Source organism: Trachymyrmex cornetzi, unplaced genomic scaffold (assembly GCF_001594075.2).
Source record: "Trachymyrmex cornetzi isolate Tcor2-1 unplaced genomic scaffold, Tcor1.1 scaffold466, whole genome shotgun sequence".
NCBI lineage: Eukaryota > Metazoa > Arthropoda > Insecta > Hymenoptera > Formicidae > Trachymyrmex > Trachymyrmex cornetzi.
Window position 1 is genome coordinate 438,335 of NW_017299465.1, and position 11,371 is coordinate 449,705.

Below are 11,371 nucleotides of genomic sequence, written 5' to 3' on the forward strand. Positions count from 1 at the left end.
CTCTCTCTCTCTCTCTCTCGTACATCTCGAACAGATAAAACGTATCTGTGAGAAGGCGCAATCGTATCGACACGAAGGATCAGGAATTCTAATAACCCGGTGGTAATGATAACCCTCTTGACTGTCCCGCTTAAATAGACCTATTACACTACCTTCGTTGCCGCCCGTGCGGTACTTACATAGCACTTGGCACTTATCGGATCTGTAACGTTTATTGACCCGTTAGCCCATTGTTGGCTTATTATCGTTGGCAATGAGTAACAAATCGACACAATGTATCCGTCCCGACCATAAATGTTTCCATGAACTCGTTGGTCGTGCAGCTCGGCGAATACGTTTCTTCTAATTTCACACACAGCGTACGTACACATTTTCGTGTCTATAGTAAGTTGAAACGACAGAAAGTATCGAAATATGCAAAAAAAAAGAGAGCATTTTATAATAAAATGAATGCATTCTCAATGCACCTCTTTCTCAATTGCCCTCACCTGCTGTCACAACATATATTCAGCGTTCAATGGCCGCGCATGCACACCGACTAAAATTATGATCCCTCAAATTTGTGCGCCAGCCGCCGCCCTCTACTACGGTTTTCGCGCGGAAGTTCCGGACGAATTGAGCAGCCGCGGCTTTTTGTTACAATTACAGTGATGATCGCGTGATTCCATTTACAGGAAACAAAGTTGTATAAGTGACCGTGACGAGAATCTGGAATTTCCGAGTGGCTGCGGGCGCATGAAACCAGCTTTGCATGCGCACACGGTAAATACAGTTTTTGTGCGAGCCGATACAAACCATACGATTGCCTCCAATAGTCAAAGCGGATTGGCGGACGCGAGGAAAAATTCAATTTACTGATTACAAGCATGGTGCAGCCACGCAATGCGCCTCAATTAATTACCCCGTCATTATAATATCTTCTCAATATCACTTTGCTATGCATTTACACGTGCGTTCTAGGCAGAGTATAAGAAATATGGCGCCATATTCGTTTGCCATCGATATCTGCACTTTTTTAATGTAGCTCTGTAAATTACTTGTGATTTTATACGATGTAACTGATTGCAGGCCTATAAATTCAAGCCGGTAGCCCGTATGCGCGCGTTAAGAGGAGAGCCCCGATATTGATTATTGATTATTTTCTCCGAAACAAAGTGCGGGATATCGATGAGCGTGACGCGCATCCCCGATGAAGGTTAATAAATTCTTTTCCAAGGAACGCCGGATTTGTAATAGCGGAACGCCGCGTCGTGCTGGCACGTTCCTTCCGCTACCAATATTAAACCGTGCTATATCTTTTCTCTTCTTTCCCTTTTTTTTCTTTCCTTCTTTATCTTTTTCTTCCTTCTTACTTCCGGAAGGAAACCAGTTATAAACGCTCGCAGTGCGAAGGCCCGTTCTGGCAGACAACTTGTTTTTCGCGTGATTTACAGTGGGCGAAACGCGGTCGAATTATTAATAACCCGATCGTCGATCAAGATTATACGTATGTGCACAGCCTATCGATATATTTCATGCACTTTTATCGGCGCCTCTCATCTGCTCCACTGGCAGAAAGTTGTAGGGGAGATAAGTGGTGTCGAGAATCTGGAATCTCTCCGTTTGCGCCCCGAGGCTGCGAAACGCTTTGCACGCGTACGCTTTTTGTCGAGCGTTCTGCATGCATGCATGCATGCATGTGCATGCACGGCTATCTTCCTACCTACCTACCTACCTACCTACCGGTCAATCGGTAGCGCCTAATGAAGGATCCAAGTTGCATCAAGGTAACGTTCTGTCTTAAAGCGGCGCGGCACCGGTGTCGGTCATTATTGATGCACTATAAAACTTCCTCCTGCCCGCTTTTTGCCGATGTTCTGCTCGAGCTATTAGTACAAGTACGCGAACGTGACTTCTATTTATACGCCATTACAACGGTGTAAATATAATTTTAATGTCGCTCTGACGTTTCAGTGTACCGGTACCTACGCCTAGGGGGCTTCTTCGCTGCGCCGCGCCGCGGCGATACATTGACATTCTCGATCGTATATCTCGACAAGCACGATATAAATATAATTTTCTGAGATAAATCCGATAAATCTTGCGTTACGTATATATTTTAGTCCGAATCACCTCCGGGTCTATGATCGAAATCGAGAAGAAATTATGATACGATCGATAAAAAGAATAATTGACAGAGACGTACGTGATACTCATTCGATAATAATATTCGGCGTTAACGCGTTACGCGATGCACCAGATTGAGATTTTCCAAGTGTATTTACTGCGCGCGCGCGCGCGCGCGCGCGTGTGTGTGTGCGTGCGTGCGTGCGTGCGTGCGTGCGTGCATGTGTGTGTCTCGAATTGCATCAGTGCAGCGTAACATCTTAACACGACACGGTGCGCTGCCGGCGTGAACACAGGGGAACATACGCACACGAAACTACATATATAATACAGAGCATATGCATCCACCGGTGCGAAACAGACGCACCGGCTGGTGTTTACGCAAACTTTTTCCTCTAATCGGTAGAATCGGATCGCTAAACAGCCACTAAACAGCCCGTTACACGGTACGGTGCAGCCGAATGCACCAGCTTGGCGGTTCGGTGCTTTACGAGCAAACTATACAACTCATGATATTGGCGGCGAGGGAAAAGGTGAGCACCGGGCATCTCTCATGCCATTGTTAAGTTGTATACTTTTGTCGTTTCAAGTATCATTTAAACTTTCACTGTGAAACTCGCCGCTTCGATCTGGAAAAATCTCGAAAAAAGAGGCTCACTCAGGGATGATGATCGGGAAAATAATCGTTTTTGCAAGAAAGCAGAGTTTCACTATATGGAAGGGGTAGTTTTGTTGAAGTATCTAAAAATTTAAATAGATACAAATATGAAACAATTTAGAAAAAACATAAAACATACAGTACAGGCAATAAGAATCAACGCTGGTTATCATTTAGCGCAATTTTTCTTAATATAAAAATATAAACCTTGACTTTGAACGTTTCCACTCATAGTTTGAGTCTTCATCAGCAATCTTTCCCCCTAGCGCAACGGTTGGAGTATTGCATAACAAAATAATATCTCCAGCGTTTTTCCTCTCAAAATTGAACCGTTAACTGTTGTGAGGTAAGTCACATACTCACAAAGTTAGTACTCCAAAGTAGGAAGCTGAGTGGCAATGAGAACTCAAACTCACACAGTCGACGCTTCTACATTGAACAATAAATCTCTCTTATACAACATTTTGTAACTCGTTAATATGTTAAAAATTATCGTCAAATTTTACAATAATAACTGCGAGAACAATATGTGTCTTGTCATTTCGACAGTCGGTTAAATAATGAGTGGAAACATTCAAAGTCAAGATTTATATTTTTAGTATTAAGAAGAATTGCACCAATCGACCAAGAAACTGTTTTTAAAAGATTAAACAGATTACAACGTTGCAAGATGCTTTACAATCTAATCTCCATTTTTATTGGGATTCAATGAGAAAGAAAAAAACACGCAAGATTTATTGTGAAAAATAAACAAAAGTTAACAGCAATATAAATCGTGCTCGAGTACATATTTCGAGCATGTGAGAAATGAAAACCGAAAGCCAGGAAGGAAAACAATGTCACTATCAATTATTCTTAAATTAAATGTAAGATAACAGAAAAGCAAGAAAAGAGAAAGAAAATCGAAGCGAAATACATGCAGTGTAGAGGAGACCGAGGCTCGTTTTTGATTAGAGATTTTTAGAAAAAAAGTGGATGTCTGATTTTGAATTATGTACATTATAATATACCTACATACTTTAGGTATTAAACAAAATATTACTTGTAAATTCATCATATCGTAAAAATAAGTTATTTAATTTTCAATAAAGTTGCAAAAATGTGATAATTGACTCAGTGTTTGGGTTGACTATCACGGGCTCTAGGATTGGAAGTAGTATATCTATTATGGATAACACATATAAAAATACAATTTTTATTTTAATATCAGTTCTATATTTTGAAAAATAATAGTAATTATGGTATTAATTCAAATAAAAGAGTTATTTTAATCATAAAATACGTAATTTATTTTTGTACCGTAGTTTCTATATGAAAAATGAAAAAACATATATCTACATGAAATATAAGATATTTGTAAATATATTCTCCAAAAATATATTCTCTAAAGATATTAAAATTAATTGTTATCTAAATTCATTTCATTTTAGTCAATCTACCCCACATAGCTATTTTTAATAAAAGAGATTGTATTCACAAACTTTGTCAGGCTAATGATTAATTAATTGTAGCACAGATCTAAGACACGTCACTTTCTATGAATACATCAGTGATATCGCGATTAATATTGCTAAAGACTTGTCAGACAACAGAATACGTGATAAGAAAAATTTACTTACACCAACTTCATTTTCTTAAAAATCGTTATACATAATATACAATGTTTGTGATGCGAATTATTTTATACAACAAATTAATATAATATCAACTATCTACAGTCAAAAAAAGAGATTGCCATATCTTGTTTGAGTTATAAGCATTTTGATAACCACCCCGATCTCCTCTATCATTTAGTTTCGTACTCGTAAGTTTTTCACGTCGATTAGCGTAATCAAATTGCGTGATACTGTATACTTTATAAGAGATCCGATAATGACTCCTATAGCCTTGGCCAAAAATATTAGGCATTTATATTTTTTTATTTATCTTGAAGTCTTTTATCTGCATTATTATTTATAATATTTACTGAGAGAAAAATATATTAAATTTTAATGAATAATTGTTTAAATGATGCTAACGTAACATTTATTTACAGAAAATATATATTTGCTAAATAAAAAATAATGGTTAAATCAAATTTATGGATTTTGTAGTAAATAAATATATATTTACATTTAATAAAGCACTTTTATAAAAAAAAATATTTATTAATATAATTAAAATTCATACATTTTTCTGTCAGTGTTGGTTATCGATATTGTACATAAGTTTAAAGGGTTCTTTAAACAAAGGATAATTTACAAGAAATGTCATAAATTAATTTCTGAGCTAAAGCTTTAAATAATGATTAATAAGGTGCCTAATATTTTTGGCCAAGGCTGTATATACGGCGTAATTTTTTCAATTACACACCTACGATTCTTTATCGCACGTCACAAATCATGTAAACACAATTGCATGACATTTGCTAACGACTTAAGTTACAAACGATACGACATGCGTAATTATCACGTATATTCCCTACCGAACATAAGTATCTATAAATATAGCGCCAAAAGTATGATACCGAATAATCTGCAGTGTCTTGCCAACTCTCATCCTGAATCTACCAGAATCTCTCCATCGAGAATATTCAGGTGCGTCTATAATATTTCTACATCATTAATTCGCAAGAACGCTCACTGTTCGGGATAATGGTGAATTCGATTGATTTTAAGGATATTTTGGCTATACAATATCGGCGAGAAGTATCAATCAAAAAGTCAATATCTGCTAATATTAGCCAACAAATTTTTGTCATAAATTCGTTCTGAAATCAACTGCAAAAAATAAAACAAAATTTAATTTATAATGGCTTTATGCAGTGAAATGACCACATTTTGCTGCAGTTTATTAGAGTTTGATTTTAATCGTAATGCTATGATTTTATCAAATTTGCAAATAATTACTACAAATACAATTTTACACAAGGCTAACAAAAAATTAAATAATTTTTGCATCAATAAGAGAATTATGTTCAACTTTTACGCGGATACTGTGACATAATATTAGAACAATTTCTGAAATGTTTATATTTCTAGTAATGTTTTGAGATGTGACAACGTCCTCTAAGGCCATAATCACACTACAGGTTGTCGGTTACAGTTGCTGGTTGTCGGTTTTACTTTAGCCAATCATGATAGGAGTGCAGGTTAGCTGCAGCATGATTGGTGAAAATAGAACCGACAACCAGCAACCGTAATCGACAACCTGTAGTGTGATTACGACCTAAGGATGTATCCTGACCCTCTTCGTCTTCGGAAGCGGTTAAATCAACTGTGTTTTCTACTTTGTACAGAAAAATGAACTTCGTAGTGTTCGGGGTTATCCTGATATGTTGTCATGCCTGGGCCATTGAGATAGACGATAATTGTAAGTAGATACCTATAGTATTTTTTCTCCTCTAATATTTCTTTAGACGTATATCGAATAGTATTTCTCCGAAAATATATTGTTCTTACAATATCACAATATGTTTGTCTATTTTCGAACGATCTACTTTTAAGCTTCTTATTTTGGAAGATTCTATTTCTCACTTGTCTGTTTTGAATGGTATTTCGATTTTTGATACAGAGATTTTAGACATTATATATTTGAATATGTTTATTTATAAATGCTTTATTTTTGTCGGTCTATTCTTCATATATATCGATATCAATTCCCTACAGATCTTTCCGTGCTTCGAGTATTTTTTGTTCTAGTTCTTTTTTTAACGATAACATTCCATCAGAGAGAGGAATCAACATCATCATTATGCAATATCGGCATTCTTACATACTATATTTATTATCAACATCCTTACATATTGTATTTACCACTGATTATATGATGCATATGTTTAGTTGCAGCTATACTGTTCGACGGATTTAAAATAAATTTGGAAAATTTCTTCGAAAAGTTCAAGTCCTCACTGCAAAATGGAACTAATGGATTCAAAATATACGGAATTCCGATTCATGATCCGTTCATTGCGAACAGACTGCCCATCAAATATAATTTATCTACTTTTATGGGTAACATAGAGTGCGTATCAGTTTGGTTTTTGAAGTAACACGTTGATCGCTAAAGCGTTAAATCAATATACTTACCTTTAATAAGTCGACAGAGAATGTTATCATGATTATAATCAATATCTTTTACTTGATTGTGTTTTTTAAATTGGCGTCATATATTATGCAGTAAAATTTATACACTTAAAAAAAAGATACAATAAATGTGAAAAATATTTATACAGGGAAGATTTTTTTTATAAAAAAAGCCTTATTGATAAAAAATAAACTTTAATTAACAATTTATTAACAATGAATACATTCTTTCCTAATATAAAAAAAAGTTTTTTGCAAAAATAACTCTTTTTAAAAGCTAAACTTCTCGATTGTATTTCTTCTACGATAAAAAAAATATACTTTTTTATTTTTATTATTCATATATTTTCATTATTAGATAACTTTTTACATAAAATAATTTAAAAAATATATAACTTATTTTATTTTTTGCTAATTAATGTTTACTTTCTAAAAACAAAGATCTTTAAAAAAAATATCTTTCCTGTACGAATTTTTGTATTCATTGTATATTTAAAAAATATAGTTTAGTGAGAGAGGAGAGATTCCAAGCAGAACAACAAGTCATTATGATATCAAAATAATGTCAAAATGATTCTAAAATAATCATTAAAAGTCATTTTTCAATCATTTTTTATTCATTTTAATGTCATTTTGATGTTATCGTGACTTGTTGTTCTGCTTAGAATGTCTTAGTTTAACATGTATCATGTATGACATGACAGTTTACGTATCATAAACGACTCGTTATTAGACGAAGTAAAGACAGAAGTTTATTAATGACGACTGGCAAATTTTTTATTTTTTCTTCGTGCCTTCAGCCTCGAGGGATTTCTTGAAAACTTTAACGTGAGTGGTTTGACCTCGTATAATGTCAACAGCGCTAAATTCAAACCATTTAGTTTAAATGCCTACATAGATGTAAACTGGCCGTGGTTAACGGTCGCGAGTACTAATTACTCCTTGAAAGGCAACGCCCTTAACTACGATATTTATGGAGATGGAGATATAAAGTAAGTATTTATTCCTTTTGAGAGAATTTAATTATCATACTTCGATCGCGATTTTCTAATATCTATGGCACACGAAAAAGAATCTTGCTGCTAATTTTTGCATTTTATTATTTGTCAATAAAAGAGATAGAAAAATTTAAATCTTTAGCGAATGCGTATTAATTTCAATTATTATTATTATCATAATAATATATTGTGATTACCTTTATCGTAATTAAAATAAATAATTTTTTATTATCATTATCATAATTATAATTAATTATTATTATCATCATTATTGCAGTGAGAAAGATCGCTGATTTTCCTCGTAAAGAACGCTCATTTTTCATTCTGCTTCATCTATACTTAACTACAATGCTTGAAATATGTACGTGAAAAAAAAACGGGAGCTGGAATGACTGACAATGAGTTAGCCATTTTTCATTCAGCGCTTTCGCGACTTTATCAGGCGACGTGCGATAAGCGGCTGCGACACAGCGCGTTATTAAATCGTGACTGAAATTATATGCTTCGTGCGAAACACGCGATCGCGCCGATCCGCGATTTCGCGTTCAGCTTTCTTACGGTCGGTGGTCAAGCTCGTCTTTAGCAAATGCGAAACTCAATTGAGATTGCTTTGATGGAAATTTCAACGGTACTTTTTTTAGATTTAAGATAATTTATCGTTCCATTATTAAATTGAATGAATATTTAAATAAATCTTTTTAACGCGCACAAAATCAGGAAGGAAGATCTTTTTGACGGCGTTTATTTAAAATATATGATAATTAATAATTTTTTGTTAATAAATACTATTCCTTCATAATTAAGTTATTTTCTTCAAAATTACATACTGTAAAAAAGAGTCTAATTATAGTTATCAAATATTGAGTGTAATAATTTTTAAAGGTAAAATTATGTGTTTAGTTATTACCTCAATATTTATTTAAAATTATTTCATTTAATATTTGGTGGCTGTAATCAGACACTTTTTTCAGTGCAAGACACATTTTATAATATTTCTTTCTACTTTATTTATTTCTACATTTTATCTATTTCTATATCTATGCACTTTATTTCTATGCATTTCGATAATTTTTTAAAGTAAAAATTTGAGATCATAAAGTCTTTAAAGCTACAGAGGTATATTTAATTTTTAGTGGAACCCTGTATAACTTCAGAACTATCATGAATGTTGATTTCAACCTGAAGGACCGGCATATGCAAGTTCAAACTATAGCAACAAAGATTTTCTTGGAAGCATTGGACGTAAGTAATTAAGTTACAGTTCTATGAATTATTTTCTGGCTTTTGCGATTGTGATCCTCAGGACTCGCATCTATAAGCGATCAGGCTAATGCATAAATAATATCGAATATAAAATAAGTGACTTTACGTTAACATTAGATAACTTTTTGAAAAACAAAATATGCACATAATTTTCAAAACTCTATTAACGATTTTCATATTGTCCTCAAAATAAAGAATAATTCAAATTAAATGTAAGAAGTTAAAAAAAAATGATGAAAATCAAATATTGTTTTATCACTTTTTTATATTTCAGATAATGGATTTTCTTAACCATTTTTCTCATATAAATGTAAACTCATATTACAAGTTTTCTCTACAATGTCATGCACATTTAATTTTTTTAAATTTTGAAGAATAATTTATTAATTTTTTTAATACATTAAATAATATATGTTAATTTCTTGATTACATTAGTTATTATGCGAGAAAATTATTACTTGTACAATATATCAAATTAACATTGCCACGTTTCTTGCCTTTCAATTTACATATATAAAAAGGCAATCCAGTCACACTGCTGCTAGCAGAGATATCGATCTTCTACAAACTGCTATTATAAAAAAGACTCGAAAAATCTACATCACATTTTGCTAAAAAAAAATTATTATTGAACTCCTCAGAAACTTTTTGACTAATAAGCATATATTTATATGAACAATATGTATGAAAATATATATAAAATAACATAAATTGTAAAAGGATTAAGCAGATAGAAAAAAAGAAATAAATTGACTATGAAAAGTCAATTGGTCTAATCATGAAGTCTCCATAAAACACTTTAATTTTCTTTAATCGATTTTAATAAATTTATTTTACTTGAAAAAAATTATAAATGTACAGCTGAAATTATAGAAATTCGACATTTTACATGCAACGGCTTCGTAGAGAAGTTGATTCAAATCGTAACTCTCTCAAACGTTTCTCAATTCGATTATATGGAATAAAAACGATTAATTTTCTGTTACTGACCATTTTCACTTTTTCTGATTTCTAATAAAATTTTTTTTTCTGTCGCTCGCAGTTTAACGTAACGGGCTTATACAACAATGAGGACATGTCCGAGACATTCAGCAAGACGCTCTCCGATGTTACACCTAAGCTCATCGTCGCGAACCAAAAGATGATTGAGTATATTATTAATAACATTGCCACGCGGATTTTCAACAAATTTCTGTCAACTATAACATTTCTAGACTTATTGAAAGCAATAGGTTAATAATACTTTTCTATCATGATGGCGCCACGCTATCGTTCAATCAATCATTTCTACAACGATCGATCCCAGTTGAACGATACAAATACGTGATAATGCATTTAAAGAGCATTTGTTGGTAATGTCGTCAAAGACAGAAAATTTTTAATAAAGCTCATTTTGTATTAAATTTATTTCTGCAATGTACTGATAAAAAAGTATAAAAATCGCAGGCATGAAAAGATTTCATTCCTTTATAATAAGATTTTCGCTTTCTTTATAAATTTATTTATCTTTAATGTTCATACTAATACTTATTTTTATACTAATATTAAAAATAGAAAATCGATACCAATTAAAAATAACATTACATTAAATTAAAAATAAGGTAATACTAACATAATTTGTAAACAAACTTGTAAGAACATTTTTTTAAATAAAATTAACATTTATGATGATTAAATAACACAACAAGTATTTTATTCATTTATCTTAGACTTTAGCTTTTAAGACTTTTATCTTATTATTAGTTATTTTTATATTATTTACTCATTTAAGTAACACATAAATTATATTACTATGAGACTAAGAAATGTCAAATATTTTAGCACAAAATATTTAAATTAAACATAATCACATTATGTTAAATTAATACTCGAATATGTTAAAAATTCAACACGAAATTTTAACAAGGACTTGAATAGATTAACATAAACATAAAATGTTTTTTATTATGTATGGTAAAATATGAAAGAGAAAAAAAATATGCCTCATATTATATATCACATTTCATATAAAATTATTCCTAAAAAATAAATGTGCAAATATATTTTTTGTTTTGCATATGGTAATGAACAGACTTTGAAAATACTATACGTTCGTATGATATCGCGTTTATCAGAAAAAAAAAGATAACTCAATAAATTTACAACTGAGAGAAAACGAGAAAGAATTTAAGATTCAATTAATCTAATCTTTTTTGTTATATGCATATTGTGGCAACTCTTTATTTTATCATGCTATCTTATATTAAAATATCACTACAATACGTATTAAAATGGAATTATTT

General features: G+C 32.1%; 1 protein-coding gene across 1 annotated transcript; it reads left to right on the plus strand.

Annotated features, from left to right (window-relative positions):
• The first annotated feature begins 5,293 nt into the window (after window positions 1–5,293).
• LOC108764911 (uncharacterized) lies at window positions 5,294–10,405 on the plus strand. The gene is made up of 6 exons (XM_018513318.1): window positions 5,294–5,340; window positions 6,042–6,115; window positions 6,586–6,766; window positions 7,629–7,820; window positions 8,960–9,068; window positions 10,132–10,405. The coding sequence occupies exons 2-6, from the start codon at window positions 6,046–6,048 to the stop codon at window positions 10,324–10,326; spliced, it is 747 nt and encodes a 248-aa protein (XP_018368820.1). The 5' UTR covers window positions 5,294–5,340; window positions 6,042–6,045; the 3' UTR covers window positions 10,327–10,405.
• Window positions 10,406–11,371: the final 966 nt, after the last annotated feature.

Bases quoted from the DNA above. Each gene is read 5' to 3' on its own strand.
- LOC108764911 (XM_018513318.1), top strand. From the start codon at position 6,046: ATGAACTTCGTAGTGTTCGGGGTTATCCTGATATGTTGTCATGCCTGG. The intron at 6,116-6,585 runs GTAAGTAGATAC...GCATATGTTTAG, and splicing joins CATTGAGATAGACGATAATT to TTGCAGCTATACTGTTCGAC. The intron at 6,767-7,628 runs GTGCGTATCAGT...TCGTGCCTTCAG, and splicing joins ACTTTTATGGGTAACATAGA to CCTCGAGGGATTTCTTGAAA.